At 35.6% G+C, this 17,500-nt stretch overlaps 1 protein-coding gene across 1 annotated transcript in view; it reads left to right on the top strand.

The window, feature by feature from the left end:
- LOC135215257 (uncharacterized) overlaps positions 1 to 17,500 on the top strand; it is a gene marked incomplete in the record, with an annotated part of 184,379 nt that overhangs the window by 65,656 nt on the left and 101,223 nt on the right. The window contains 1 exon segment of the mRNA XM_064249788.1: positions 15,128 to 15,370. Coding sequence (XP_064105858.1) covers positions 15,184 to 15,370 — 187 coding nt within the window.

The raw sequence follows: 17,500 nt of genomic DNA, 5'->3' as shown, positions 1-17,500 counted from the left end.
AAAGAAAAAGCCTTAGAACCGTCTACGGAATGAAAGGCTTTCATAATAAGAAAGTTTAGATTTGATTTGATTTGCGCAAACTTGGCTACAAAGCCATACACTGGGCCGCTTTCAGACATTTAGCGTTCATGACACTGCAGAGAGGGAGTTGGAGTGTTTGGACAACAAGACGTGAAAAAGGAATTAGTGGGAACGGAGCTAAAGCAAAAGGCTAAAAAATGTGCGCAGTTAGGGGCCGAAGGGACGCTGCAGACAATCTTTAGTAATGCTTACAGTGCACCACGTGAGGTGTACTAACGGGAGTGTTCCAACGGGATAAAACATAAAAGAGACTAACTAAGAGAGGTAAAAAAGTTGTGTGTGTGTGTTTGTGTGTCAAAGAACGATGGCCTGTCGCCTACTATGAGATTCAGGGCTTCTGTAACACGGTTTTTTTGGCAATAACTTTTTATCTATGCATTTCATAGATATAACGCTTATTCAGAATACACATTATATCTAAACATAAATTTTGACTGTATTCTGCATTACGTAGGTTGAATAAATTTGGTACTTATAATGTAAAAGTAAAGAAGGCTATACCTCTGGCAACAATGACAAAAATTTAAATACAAGCAAAGCAGTACACCTTTATGAACTCTGAATCCTCTTCACTGATAATTGTCTTAATGATCAAACCAACAAAATATGTTAATAAATACAAAAACACTTCGATTATTAGTCTAACTCACAAAATAAGTGTCCTAAGATATTATAATCTACTTTATAGGTCACAATCAGATTGACAAGATGTAGGGAATAGTTGGTAATTTTCAAAGACATAGTAGACAAGCTTGATTTGATAACTGCTGTATCCAATGTCAAGCAATTTTTATTTATCGGCTATTAGATTTACTAAAAAAAAAAAAAAAAAAACAAAAAAAAAAAAAAAAAAGACGGTACCGTATTTTGGCTTTAAACCTTCACCAATAATTATCGTCAGAATGATGACTTCATGAGGCTCCACCCACTTTGGCCTCGTTATAATTCAGGATAACAATGAAGTCTATCATGGACATTGTTGTATTAGAAAATCTAACTTCTGGATATAAAAACTCATTTCTCGAGTAGTTGTAAGAAGTGCTAAATGATCCTCAGGGATCCCAGCAGTTGGCCTAAACGTTTAATTCATGTATATTGCTGCTATTACTAACTTTGCGGCACTACTGCTACAGTAGTATTACTACGCTAGCACAGATACCCCACCCACATCTATGTATCGTTCCGCCATTCATAAAGTCTTTATATCCAACATGGTCGTACAGACTGAAGAAAAAGAAAGAAAATCATATCGGATGATCCGTTGGTCTGCTGGAGATTTTAGCACATATAAGCTTGTATTTACTTTGGATAAAAATCTTATTTTAACAAAAATAGTTATATAAAGACTGTTTACATACAATCTCTCTCTTTCTCTCTCTCTCTTGGTGGCATAGTGAATAGTTAATGGAAATGTTCAAAATCCTGAATGACATTACAAGTATTATAATCACGTTACGCTAAATACAAATTAGACCATAAACATTGGATTTAAACTAGAAACTGAATAATTACCTATTCAGGCTATAGTAAGTATGGCCACGGGCTTACTCTTGACTGTATAAAGTTGCAAGTCGTAAGACAAATGCAGTTTTGCAACCACGGGGACAATTCCAAATTCTGTTAGCCATTCTTGACTACTATGGGTTTCAGAGCCGATGGAATAAGGTGAAGGGGTTTCTGTCTGGTGGATGGGCGGGGCAACATTTCGTAAAACGATGTTCACCTTGCTTACGTAATGAATGTTTTTCGACTCTTGGCTCGCAATCATTGGCCATGGCGTCGGCTAGATCATTTTTACTCCATATAAATTAAAACTATCGGATTTAGGTTATTGATAATGCTGACAAAATTTGTGTGTAGTTGTAAAATATGCATATGTCAACTTTCAGCTACATCCGATGCTTTGATAAGGAGCAAAATCCAAAAAACCGTGCTACAGAGGCCCTGAATTTCATAGTGAGTATCCACACAGTTATAGTAAACAACGGTATCATTTGACGTAGTTACGTTGACGCCAGAGAGCTTAGTCCATCAATGCTTAGAGTAACCAACGACAAAAAAAGTGATACGCGAAGGTGGATGCCCAATTAAAAACGTGAAGAGTGTTGCCAAGCCGAGAACGATTATACCAGCTGCTGTACTGCCCAGCTAATCACAAACTATGTATCGGACGCTTCCCGCAATAGCCGCTATAACGCGTTTCATTCCATTTCATTTCCATCCTTTGAGGAGAATTTATTTTCCCCTCTTGAAAAACCGCCGGGGACTCCCAGCCCCCTTGCAATCGCCATGGCTTTTCGATAGCGGAGAAAACGAGTTTCCATTACATTCTGCTTAAGCCCTGTCTCTATTTTATGGCACAGAAATCTAATGGCAAATAGATTATCGAAATTGTACGACCCCCCCCGCACCGATGACCCCAAGTTTTTTTTTTTTTTTTTTTTCTTATCTTGCTGGGCGCTTCTGTTTATGAGGTGGGTCACTCATAACTTAATGGATCCTCATTTGGTTATTGCGAGTTTTATCGCTTTATTTCCTGCTGACTTTTCAGTCCGGTTCCCCCCTTCCCCCTTTGGGACTCTCTCTCTCTCTCTCTCTCTCTCTCTCTCTCTCTCTCTCTCTCTCTCTCCTGCATGAGCAATATACTCATATTCATATATATATTTCCATTTCCTTTTTTCATGTTTTGTTTTATATATATATATATATGTATATATATATAATATATTATATATATATATATGTATATATATATATATGATTATAGATTAGAGAGAGAGCAGAGAGAGAGGATGGAGAGAGAGAGAGAGAGAGAGAGACAGATGAAACTATACATTAAATCCTAAATGACTTTCAAAGAAAGAGAGAGAGAGAGAGAGAGAGAGAGAGAGAGAGAGAGAGAGAGAGAGGAAAAAATTAATTGCTTCCTTACGGAGAGAGAGAGAGAGAGAGAGAGAGAGAGAGAGAGAGAGAGATTAAACAATTCATGAAACCCTAACTGACTCTCAGAGAGAGAGAGAGAGAGAGAGAAATTGTACTTTAACATATTTGTCCAAAGAATTCGGGGGTCGGAGCGCCCAAAAAGCCATCTATCTCAGACGTACCCCAAAACGCTGCGAGATTAATGCATCGCAGTTACCTCTTGTACAGTTTAATTACTGGATAATGGTAGACCTTCAGTTGCTAAATAGCGTGTTTCGTTTCACTTTTTCTAATGGCCAGGCCTCGCTCGGGCAAGGAATTTATTGTAAGGAGGGTCTCATTTTTCTGCACTCGGTCCTAATTTCGCCATTGCTCGCAATAACGTTCCTTCTCGTTATATCTCTTGATTAGTGACCGAATTAGGTGAAATTTACAGCAATATGTTCGCTGATCCTGTGTGTAACAGAGCATCATAATTTCTGCGGTTATTTGGCAGTATTCTGAAACTTTTCCACTGGAGGTAAGTGCTGCTATAATAATAACAATAATAATAATAATGCTACTACAACTACATGTTATATAAATAATAATCATTATTCCGTTCTTGTAAAATAATAATAATAATAATAATAATAATAATAATAATAATAATAATAATAATAATAATAATAACAAAAAGCTGTTAAGAATCAACGAAAAACCGTGACATTTCAATCACAGATCAATCGAAAAGTCACCCCTTTTCATGCAATAAAAAGATTCATGGCCAACCCCACTCGAGTGGAGGGAGAGGGGTGGGGGAGGTGCCCCTGGTTCCTGAGCAAACACTTAGAAGGGAGTTGTTGTGTGTAAACACTCGAGCATTCCCCTGTAGCTCCCCTTTGTAGCAATTTCACAGGGATTTCCTGAGCTCTCTGCTGGCTCCGACGCTCTCCATGGAGTGTTACGTAGTTAGCAAAGGAAACTTGACAGAGCCAAGTAGGAATCCGACAAACAGTATTGGAGGCCGGGTCTTATTCCGGATAACAATGTTTACATAAAGAATGACCGTGCTGTCAGAGCCGTAGACGCTTGCCATGCAAAAGTATTTAGGCTTTTAGTCACTGCTGCGATGGGAAACCAGCAATTGGTGAATATTTGGGAATTCACAATGAATTTCCTTGCCATCTTTTTAATCTGGTGTTCTCGGCATAAACATTTCGATCGAGCATTGCAGGTAAATGCTATTTATTTGTATTTTCAACACTGCCTACTGTCCTTTAGGCGTGGCAATGAGAATAAGCAGATCTGTTACCGGGATTCCAAAGGCTTATAAGTCTCTCTCTCTCTCTCTCTCTCTCTCTCTCTCTCTCTTCTCTCTCTCTCTCTCTCGTCCTTTTGTAAACACATTCCGAGATGCTGCCGTCGAATGTGCGTTGATTCAAGAAACTGTTTGAACCTGTGCTCCATGATGTGACAATTGCGAATACGATTTCAAGGTTTTAACCGATTCCTTTCCTCGTCTTATCCATTGTTACAATTGCCTGTAGCAAATACTGTTCCATTATTTCCTTACGTTTTTTTATGTCTTTTAACAGGTTAAGCCTACCCGCTATTTCCTTTAAACGTAATAAGAGTAATACGTAAATATTAACGCGGATTTATAAAAAGAAGCATACTCGCCTATGAACAAACCCCTGCATGTACAAAGGCACATGCCAATCTATAGTTAGTTAGTTATTCTATTGACAAAAAATATACAATTATTAGTACAAATTTGTCCACAAAGAAACATAATACAAAATAAACAAAGTGGACAGTAATCTCTTCTGTTCTTGCAAGTACATGGCCTACAAAGAAAAAATACATCAAGAAAAATACAACTTCAAGCGCAAAAAAAATAAGCCCCTAAGAAAAAAAAAAGAAAAACACAAAGCACACTTAAAGAATCGGCTTCCAAGTTAGGATAATGCTATCTTTCTTGGCTATATATCCTAAGGAAATCTGATGTATTTGCTCAACTACACATCACTTTGAATTCCTCAACATTCAAATGGTGTTACGTGCTACAAAGAAGAGGGGCCAACCGCTGCCATGAAGATGGAATTCCTCTCTTTTCCAAGTTCTTTTTCCGTATGACATTTGATAATGTGATCAGTGCATATGAGATAAATTCGACAAGGAATATTCCTCAAGTGGTATTTATAATCATTTAGCAGGTTAGCCACTCTTAGATTGTAAACAGTATATTGGTGGTCTTTGGTACGATAATGTTTCCTAAGCTTGTCAAATACACTTGTGCATAAAATGATGTATGGGCTGTTTTGATTATTGTATAATATCAGAGGGCGTTTGGTGTCAATACGTTGCTTTTTGCAGCGGAAAGATGGGGAAATCTACAATATATTTACGAGTCAAATTTTTTTTACCTAAAAAGGCTGATAGGTTGGGTAACCACAGGCTATTATTTCACACAAGGAAAATAGCTGCATAGTCTTACTTCACCCAACCCACTTTTGACACCTGTTTCTTCCGTGCACTGATTTATGTGTATTGTAGACCACAGCAAAAATCATAATCCCACTAAGTCATCATAAGTGAACAAGAAAGTCTATTATCATAGTTACCAAACAATTTACGTCATTTGATATTTTCTCAGTGTATCAGGAATGCTTGCAGTGTTATTTCAAATACCCATCAGTAATGACAACCAGGAAAACTAATGATGAGTTCGATGGGGATAAACCATCAACTCTTCAGACACCCCAGTGCGTCCATCAACAGGAAGGGTCACATCACGAACGGATTCATTCAGATTCTATCCAATTCTATTCTCCAGGTTATGTTTTCATACTAAAGCAGATGCAGACAGAAACATTACATCCTCAGTTCACCATCGATGAAAGAGAGATTAAAAGTGAAAGACTAATGTTCTACGTGCAAACACAGGGACAAAAGCAAACAAATTGTGAGTATCTCAAGAAAAAATCTGACCACTAACATTAGTTCAACAATTAAAGAAAAGCGAGACAGACAAGAATGGAAAGATAGTTAACTTCCATGGAAAAAAGTTTAATAAAGTTTTCGACATATGAAAACCCTCTTCCATTTTGGCCGTTTCGTTTACACAAAAGAAATAAAAGGTCCATTTTCTTCAAAAATCATGGAAAACCATTATGATAATTACGACGATATCATAAACTCAAACACACGCACACATACATATATATACACATATATATACTTATGCATATATTACACACACACACACACACACACACAAAGACACACACGCACATATATATATATACATACATATATATATATATATATATATATTATATATATATATATATATATATCCCATATATCCCAGATAAGTTGGCTGGTAGAAACTAAGCATATCAGGTTACAAATTTACTTGCTTCACCTACGTTTAAGAAATTAAGTTCCCCTCATCTGGACGTATTCTCGTTCTTCACAAAATGAATCTGGTAACTCTCTTTATAATATAAAGGTTTCCTCGACAATCTACCCTACGCATAATTTTAGTGGCACGTCAGAGGAACCTATTCATACTCCCTGTCTCCCTCTCTCATCTCTCTCTCTCTCTCTCGCTCTCTCTGTCTCTCTCTCTCTCTCTCCCTCCATCCTCATCAATGACATTCTTCATTCCCCTTCCTGTCCCTATAGTCGAAAAGCTGATGATTCCGCTTCGAACGAATTCAGTTTCCCTTTCGTTGGAATCTCCTCCTTGATCTAAATGCTTGCGTAGGTCAGAAGAACATCTTTCGTTACAGGAAGCAAAGGTAATTTGTGAGCAGAATGAAGGTATTTCAAATGCACGAAATGCACGACAGCTGTTGAGAGGTCGCTATATTCACACACGTCTTTTCAAATTTCATAAATGATACTATTCTAACTAAATCTCAAGAAATTCCGAAGAATATCATCACATGACACTCCTTTTAATATACATCTCTACGATTCTCCTTTATATATCAAACATTCCACCATCATAAATGATATTGACTGTTTGTTTGTTTGTTTGTATGGTGTTTTTACGTTGCATGAAACCGGTGGTTATTCAGCAACGGGACCAACGGCTTTACGTGACTTCCGAACCACGTCGAGAGTGAACTTCCATCACCATAAATACACATGTCTGACCCCTCAATGGAATGCCCGAGAATTGAACTCGCGACCACCGAGGTGGTAGGCCAAGACCAAACCGACCACGCCACTGAGGCGCTAAATGATATTGATAATGTGACTGATATGCTTTCAGGAAGAGAAAATATTTCACTTCTTGCTTCAAGTTCCGCTTAACCAAAAATTGTATCTCCAGACGTAGTTATTGGTCGAGTAACATTTTGAAAAGATCATGTTGCAGGGATTGCACAGTCTGCCTGACGGGAAATGTTTGCTTGTGCAAAGTTAATTTTTCCCAGCAATTTAGTAAAATCTGCGCTGTATAAGTAACGGTTTAGCTTCATTCTATATTTTCCTGTCTTTTGTATGGAGGAAGTTTTTTACCATCTCTCCGAAATCTGCCAAAATATTTCTGGGCTGAAATGCAAATGAACTTATTTTCCCCAAAACTATGGAATGATTGATGGCGTTTCGAAATTATTGACATGAACATGAATAATGGTTTTTTTTTTATGTCGCATAGAGATGATATTCTGTTTTCTTCTTTCGCTAAGAAGTGAATTAATTTCGGGCCATGTCAGTTGATGTTTGGAAGCAACGGTACGTGTTTCCTTTAGTAGTATCAAGCGGTTTTGCAGCTGCTACGTCATTATTCACATCAACGACGAAAACGGTTTTAATCATTCCAATACCGCGGTTCTGTTTAAGTCAAATGGTTCCAAAAGTGGCTCGTTCCGTGCTGAACGAACCAATCATACAAACAAGGCAGGAAAAACGTACAAACGAACGCTCACGAGCCTTGTATTTTCATGATCCTTCCCTTGAATAATGAGAACTGTTGTCAATTAACGGTAACGACCTGTTCCGTGACTCATATACTTCCATGTTCTTTCTATTTTCGTAGAGTAATGTCTCCTTATCGGCCGCAGTGTAAAAGATTCGGGTGATGGATTAGGGTACTTCAAACACACGAGGGACTGAAGTACGCTTTTATGTTTTCACACTCGAGGGTGCCGGAATAAACGCTTCATACAAGAATGGGGAGGAAGAAAGGCTGGAACTGTTGGGGCTTGGAAAGTTACATAATCATTTCTGTAACGATCAGAATTGTATCTTTCTATTGGAAGTTAACGACATGAAGAACTCTTTCCCTCCCATTATTTTCTTTTTCCAAGAAATTGTTATAGGAAATATTATCCTGAAACATTATCTTTCTATTTTTTCGTCGAAACTTTCATTGGACACTACCGTGAGAGCCTGTTTAATCCACAATCTTTGAGTAGAAAATCCTCATGAAAGGTTCATGATCTCCATGATTCATAACACAATATTTCTTTTGATGTGGATCCCCTAAGACAAATGTAATCACATAGCTTATCTAACTCGTTGCTAAGATCTTAAGAAGTAAATATTCTTGTACCTGACTAGCCCTTACTAGTAACTGGGTTATAAAAATCTTTCTTGGGAGTTGCATCTCTGCCCCATAGTAAGTACCAGGTTCAACTGGATCAGTTAGTAGTACCTGAATTAGGACACCCAGCTTAGGGTTTGAGATAGATCCACAATCGAATATTATGGCCTTGCTCAAGAAACTGTAACTAGGAAATTGGAAATGTAAGAACCCTAAATCATATTGGGAAGAAAGAACAGATGTAAAATGTATTCAAGAAATATAAATTGGACATCTTAGCCGTTTCTGAATCACATTGCAAGGGAAGACGAAAGACTGGATGGGGTCATGTGTTTATTCATTCAGGAGGAACAGCTGCAATTTGCAAAGGATGAGTAGGAATGACCTCAGTACTGACTGACTGGAGAGTAGTGAGCAGCACATTACTGTCTGCAACATTTCAATCAATGCACTGTAATATGAGTATTATAGTGTGTCAGGCATAACAAATGAACTCTCATGGAACATAAGAGATGAAATTTATGCAGATCTGCAGAATTTACACTCAAGAAAGAGATATGATAATTGATGTTGGTAATATAAATGCAAATGTTGCTAGGAACAATGAAGTTATGAAGGATGTCATAGGCAAGGAAGGCTTGGAAGATGTTGCAGACGAAAATGAGGTGCAATTTCTTAGTGTTTGTGTAGGAAATAATTTGGCAATTACCGGTGTTGTATTTATACGAAAGGAAATCCACAAATACATCCATAAATTTACAAAGCTTGTTTATTAGATGCATCATATATTTAGAGAGTATCACTCAAGATAAAATCTTAGAAAAACCAAGGTAATGAGGACAATGGGAATAAAGCAGCACTAGAATTGACTGAATACTTAAAATATTTAGGAATATTGACTTCCAATGAAGGTTATTTTGAGTTGGAATTTAGTAGAAGACTCAAAACGGTAACCCAAACAAGGGGCAGGCTGAATAAAATTTTGGATAACAAAGACTGACCAAAGACTCATAATCTAGTGTGAATGATATTGCTATGAATTAGGAGTCAGATGACAGGATTGAGTTAGAAACGATACTGAACACAAAATTACAGAAGTACCATAATCATTAAGATAAGATGCTGATGAAGGTAGGTTGGCAAAGGGTTAGAAAATCCCTAGAAAGCTTGGTGTCAACTAAACTTCTGTTGGCACCAGAAGAGCTGAAAGACTCAAATCTACCTGGAAGAGAAATACGAAACGAATGGCCGGAGATGAGTGGAGATTTGTCCAAGATAAAGCGCATGAAAGACACAATTGGTGGAATTTTATAGGGGGCCCTTTGCTCATGGCATTAAAAAATTGTAATAAAAACGAGAAATTACTAAGGACTTTTTAAAATGATTTGAGTTTATAACATAAATACTTTCAGTAGCAACTCTTCAAGAATAAGGGAGCTTGGATGAGATGAAGTACTGGCCCTTGCCAAAGGCCAGCCCGTATGAATGATAACGTGCCAAAGGGAATGAGAGGCGTAATGTGGACCTCAGGACTCAAGTAACGTAACAAAACGATCGTATAATAATTATAATTTTCTTGTGTACATCTGCAAGGAATATGTATAAAAAAAGTTCATGTCTTATCTTGATCGTCTATTTTTTTTAATTTTTTTTAACTTCATTTATCTTTCTTAAAGAACTATTCCTTTATTTTTGTCTTAAAGGAAGGCTTCCTGATCTACCTATGTATCTATCTATCTATCAATCTACACACAAACACGCACACATATATATACTAATATATATAAACATTATATATATAAATATATATATATATATATATATATATATATATATATATATATATACATATATATATATATACACACACACATATATATATATATATATATATATATATATATATAATATATATAATATTTATCACGAAAAAAGAACAAAAGATTGATTAGACCCAGTTGTTTCCTCTAATTGAAATAGTGTATATATGAAAGTTTGACGAAGCCAATTAGACGAAAATACTATCTCCAATTAAGTTTTCATTTTTTTGCTGTATTTTGTTATATATATATATATATATATATATATATATATATATATATATACATACTATATATATATATATATAATGTTTACATATATTAGTATATATATGTGTGTGCGTGTTTGTGTGTAGATTGATACATAGATAGATAGGTAGATCAGGAAGCCTTCCTTCAAGACCATAATAAAGGAATAGTTCTTTAAGAAAGATAAATGAAGTTAAAAAGAATTTAAAAAAATAGACGATCAATATAAGACATGAACTTTTTTATATGTATTCCTTGTAGATGTAGACAAGAAAATTAAAAGGATTCTACTATCGTTTCGTTAAGTTTCCCTGAGTCCTGAGGTCCACACTACGCCTCTCATTACCTTTGGCACGTTATCACTCATACGGGCTGGCTTTTGACAAGGGCCACTACTGGTGTAATGCCTGCTTCATGTTATCAAAGCACCCTTTTTCTTGAAAAGTTGTTACTGAAAGTATTTATGTAATAAACTCAAATCATTCTAAAAAGTCCTTAGTAATTTCTCGTCTTTATTACAATTTTTAATGCAACGAGCAATTCCACCACTTGTGTCTTTCATGCGCTTCATCTTGGACAAATCTCCACTCATCTCCTGCCATTCGTTTCACATTTCTCTTCCAGGTAGATACACACACACACACACACACACACACACATACACACACACATATATATATATATATATAACATATATATATATATTATATATATATATATATATATATATATATATATATAATGTATGCATACACACGTGTAGGAATACATGCATTATATGTATGCATATATATAAGGCATGAATTCCTACACGTAAGTATGCATACATGTAAGTTAAATAAATGAACGAATTCTGTGTGTAAATTTACGTCCATAAAAGCAATAAACACGTACGTACATACTCGTATACATACAAAGCATAACGCATACTCGTCCATCTTCTCCTCAAGCACGGGAGATAAACACGACCTACTTTTTGTTTCCGATCCACAAAGCGAAGACTGAGTAAACAGCGAGTACGGGGGACCCCTCTCCCCCGCGGAAGCAAAGTCTGGCAAACCCATTTTAATGAATATCTTATGAGATCATCCACTCAGTGACCGACTTCAAAGACCGCGGCGGGGACGCAACAGCTTATGCAACCGGTGTTCGCCGGACCGTCCCACGGCAGGACAAAGGCCGCAAATTACCTCGGTAATTACCGCGGCCATTACTCCGGTAATTTACCAGATGGTGCGTGATGGAAGAGCTTTGAAATAAGATGAAGCTGAGGTGGAGGTATGAGTCAAAGGGTCGCAATCATTTGCTTCGTTACGGACGATGAGAAGAAGCGAATGGGACTAGGGGTTAGTCGGTTATCAAATGCAAGAACGTTTCTTAATCATATTAGAAGGCCTTCCTTCTGCAAAGAGTCTGAACAATCAATGTGTTTTATTATTCTCTCTCTCTCTCTCCCCCTTCTTTGTGCAGTTCCTCGTTGGGCGAGTGGGTTAAATGCTCGCCAACCGATCTGGTAGTCCGAGTTCGCTTCCTCGCTCTGACAACGCAGTACCAGAGGAATTCATGTCTTGTCTGGTGTTTAGAAATTCATTTCTCGATATAATATGGATCAGATCCCACAATAAGCTGAAGGTCGCGTTGCTAAGAAACCAACTGGTTCCTAGCCACGTAAACATATGTAATCAGCTCAGTAATCTAGTTAAATTAAGGCATACTTAACTTTTTTTTTCTATCTGTGCATATATATATATATATACATATATATATATATATATAACATTTATATATACATATATATATATATATATATACATACATATACATATATATATATATATATACATATATATATATATATATATATATATATATATATAAATATATACACACACATATATATATATATATATATGATATATATATATATATTATATATATTATATATATATATATATATATAACATTTGTTATGTAGCCAGCCAGGTACATAGAATCTAAGACTCTTTCCCCGTGCAAATAATGTGATTGCAGCTGTTCCCAAGAGGTCCTACATACACGTGAGGAAAGTTAAAGAGAAGTGCTGGATTGAAGGTCTGACAGTACGTTTAACTTCAACAATCATTACGTGGTCTCATTTACGAGTAAATCAGCTGATATACATCGCTTTTGACTTCCTAAATACATTTTTGTCGCTTTAGTACGTACACATCATGCCTCATAGGCTCACAAATGTGAGCATAAATTTACGATTACGAAAGCTATAAATATATATATATATATATATATATATAATATAACATAGATATATAGTATGTCCTATATGTATATACTAAGCGGACTTTTCTACACTTACTGTTATATATACTCCTATTGAATACAGGGTCTGTACTTGGAACCAAAATCAATCTCGTTATATTTATACACAGTGTATATCTATAAAACATACATTTATAATAAATTATATGTTATATATGTATGTATATTTATGTATATGTAAAGTATATACGTATACTATATATATATACATATATAATACATATATATTATACATACATATATATATATATATATATAATATATATATATATATATATATATATGTATGTATATATATATATATATATATATATATATATAATATATATATATATATATATATATATATATATATGTAGAATCTACCTGTCATTTTTACCAGATAGATATGTAAATGTAATAGCCACAATGGGCTCTTTTTAACTTCTCAAATTCTTTGCTCTTTTTTGGATACGCTTGTCGCTACAAAGCCTCGAGATCTAACTTCAAAGAAATATGAAAGAAATCATGATGTCCGGTAGCGGGAAACGAACTGCGATACCATAACCTTAACGTTTCCCACTACCGGATGTCACGATTTCTTTTCATATTTCTTTGCAGTTAGATTCTCCCCGAGGCGTTTTAGTGACAAGCGGATCCAAAAAGAGCAAAGAATTTGAGAAGTTAAGAGGGCATTGTGGCTATTACATTTACATATATATATTCATTGAATAGAATGGCTTTTTTCACTGTTACCCAGCTTTTTTTAAATTGCTTCATATTTTCTTAATTATTTTCTTCACTTCATTGATCAGGTACTAATGTGTCCATTAGTAACCTGAACAATGAAGTGAAGAAAATAATTAGAATTATATATATATATATATATATATAGTACATATATAATATATATATATATATATATATATATATATATATATATATGAACATGGTTACAACCATGTGGCTGTAACTTGTTCGTACAATCATACATACATACATATATATATATATATATATATATATATATATATATATATATATATATATATATATGTGTGTGTGTGTGTGTGTGTGTGTATGTATTTATGTATATATCTTCCACAAGACTACTTGCCTCTCTCTGTGTGCGTGCACACACTTTCTGACACAAATTCGCAGAGAAACCATTCGGTAAATAAGCGCTTCTTTTCATCCGCATCACTGCTACGTGTACGTGGAAGAGGAGACCATCCTATAAAACGAACATCCCTAACGGCAATAAATCGAAAGGCAAAATGTTTATGATGGGATATCCTACGCGGTCTAGGACTCATCCCACGCTTAGAGGAGTCGTTCCAAAGGACATTTTTCAACTCTAAACTACGGCAGTACGACTCCTACTCGAGTTGAAATGAGAGATATAAGGAAGGAAGACTGCGTGTCCTCGATCTAATAATACTCAGGGCGATGGGAGGAGTGCCTCAGGGCCAAGAAATGGGACCACTGGAGTTTTGCTCGTAATTTACGATATGCGCCATCTTCTCCCCCCTGCTCGGTATTTTAGTGTTGCTCATATCAGGTCGACTCTGCTTTTTTTACATTTCAATATATCTATCCGGCTTAAGTCGTTGTGGGGCATTTTATAAATTTCCTTGAGGAAAAGAAGGCAGCATTGGCTATCTTTATCTGAATGACGTCGGAGCAATGGGAAAAAAAAGTGAAAAATTGTGCGTTGGCTTTAGGATAATTCATGTATATTTAACCCTTCTTGTAGATGATAAATCTCTTTTATGAACTTTATTATTTAAATGTTATTTAATACCGCTTATGTAAGACTGTTCGTTATATATTAAAAATTAACCGAAAGAATTCAGATAAATAAAACCGGCACTGCAATGGTTTCTTTTGCTCTCTGAGAACAATTCAGTATCTGAGATCGTCTAGTTCAGCTATGGTAAATTATTGCTACAAATTTTATTTCATAATATTCCTTTATAATGAAAATGCCAATTGTCCGTACTCGATGAATGAAGGGTCGTGTTGCTAAATCAAAGCCATCGTTGACATTGTACCTAATACGAAATTGAAAAATGTCAGTTATTACAAAAAATTCATCTATCTCCCAATTATATGAAAGGTCAGGGCCAGAAGTCATTTCAAATGGACAGAAACATGAATGAATGATGTCGTATTCCCTGACATTAACCTTCTCCAATTCTTTCTCACATTTCTCTAGGGCCTTGGATTCGGACGAAGCCTGCGAGAGGGTAATCGAACCGTTTCGGAACTAGGATGGAACCGGAGACGAAGTCGTCTTCTTCTCCTTCTTTCACCTCTCAGCAGGACCGGCGCTCTGGGCGGGACAGGAGGAAACTAGGAGTCAGCGGCATGATCACTATTCTGCTCTTCGGATGGACATCCTTTGCCACGGCCTCCATTCGACCCAACGTCGTGGCGGAGATCCCAGGGCTAGATGTAGGTGAGTAGAAAGAAGGACGCTGGTGTAGCACAGTGTTGTACTGATGATTCATGGACATTACGTACTTAGTGAGGCAGGATTTGTTGTGATAATTCACGATGCGTTTCGGAGTCCAGCGAAGCTTATGTTGCATTAGATATTTGATGAAGCCTTCGTCATATGAGCAACGTATTGAAGCACGACCTGTAATGCTGAATCACTTACTTGTTGTGCCAGTTGATTAAGGAAGGTTAATGGGAGATATTTTTGTATATCTACATACATATTATATATACATACGTATATATATTATATATATGTACATATAATATATGTATATAATGTATTATATATATATATATAATATAGATATATCATAGTATATATATATTTATAATACGTGTTATAAATAAATGCTAATAATATATATTCAAAAGATGGTTAAGTTTATTAACTTTTCACTATACATGCAGTAATTGAATGAACTATTATTCTTAATTATATTCGCTTATATGTGTGTGTGTGTGTGTGTGTAAGTCTGTATCAACTGAAGCCTCAGGAAAACTTTAAACAAGCAACAAAATGGGCCGAATTTCCCTCGGCGCAATCGAGTTTTCTGCCCAGTGGTGGCCTCAGCCACAGCCCTTAAAAGCCTGACCTGCGGCCTATGAAACTCAGCCACGGTCCGGTGGTCTATGTTGTTGGTACCTATAGCACTGTCAGAAATGCGATTATGGCTAAATTTAAGTTTAAATAAAATAAAAACTACTGAGGCTAGAGGGCTGCAATTTGGTATGTTTGACGATGATTGGCAGGTGGATGAACAACATATGCAGCCCTCTAGCCCCAGCAACGTTTAGGATCTGAGGGCGGACGGACAAACAAAGCCGGGACAAGAGTTTCCTTTTACAGAAAGACTAAATGGAATGACAGTGCCAAGTACTTACGCGTAATTAACACATCTTTGTGACCCGAAGATGAGTTAATTACACGAAAGTACCAAGTACTAGTCGTTTCTTTCTAAAAATTTTCTTGTGGCTTCAACTGGTAATCAAATTACATGCATTTCGTTTCCCGTCCACTGGACGGTGGTTCGATCCCATGGGGGGGACGAAATTATTATCAACTAAAAATTCCCCTTCGGTACATATATGAAAATATAATTCCGAGGTAGAGCGAATTAGATATTAAAGGACATTTGTAGCTCGAATAATGTGTATATATATATATATATATATATATATATATATATATATATATATATATATATATATATTCACGTATATGTATATTATAAATAAATTATTATATATATATATATATATATATATATATTTATATATATATATATATATATATATGTGTGTGTGTGTGTGTGTGTGTGTGTGCGTGTGTGTGTATGTGTTTGTGTTTGAGTGTGTTTGCAAGCAATCATTAAAACAAACAACCAACTGCAACAGCTCACAAGGGCACTTATGAATGGAAAGACTTAATTGCTTCCCTGACTTTCAGACATTCAAATATGAATTAAAACGAATAAAAAACTGGAAATAATTTACGACCAAGATTTATATAAATAAACACATATGCGCACCAATATGGTAATATATACACAATGAAAATTGTATAAATTAATAGATGCTTATTTACCCTATCACCAAAAGTGATAAGATTATAGTACGCATAAAAGGAGGATTAAGAAATCTACTGATGATCCAAGTCAAAATGTAGACATTCACAAATTCGCAAAAAACAGATCTCTGAAGAAAAGATATCTACTTTGTACACTATCTACCTAATGTTTATAATTACTGAAGATTCTATAACACTTCATTTTGTCGATTCATTACACGCATATGTGACAAGCGCTTGGCATTCCTGGAAGTAATAAGTAGACATATATGAGATGGGGTAATATGTTAAGATGTTTATTCTCTTTTTATATAGATGATATCAGACATGGTACAGATTGTGAAAATTCAAGGAAACTGTAAAACGAATGTCTTTATAACGAGGAAACATACAGAATCATCTTTCGTTCAGAGTGAAGCAAAAATATTTTGTGTGTGGTAGTATGGGAATGGTTCCATTCTTAATGACTTAACTTTTTACACTTTTTAATACTCTTTCCCGTTTCTAGAAGTAATCCAC

The sequence above is a fragment of the Macrobrachium nipponense genome, chromosome 5 (assembly GCF_015104395.2).
Source record: "Macrobrachium nipponense isolate FS-2020 chromosome 5, ASM1510439v2, whole genome shotgun sequence".
In the NCBI taxonomy this organism is placed as follows: domain Eukaryota; kingdom Metazoa; phylum Arthropoda; class Malacostraca; order Decapoda; family Palaemonidae; genus Macrobrachium; species Macrobrachium nipponense.
This window is presented reverse-complemented; position numbering and strand designations above follow the sequence as displayed.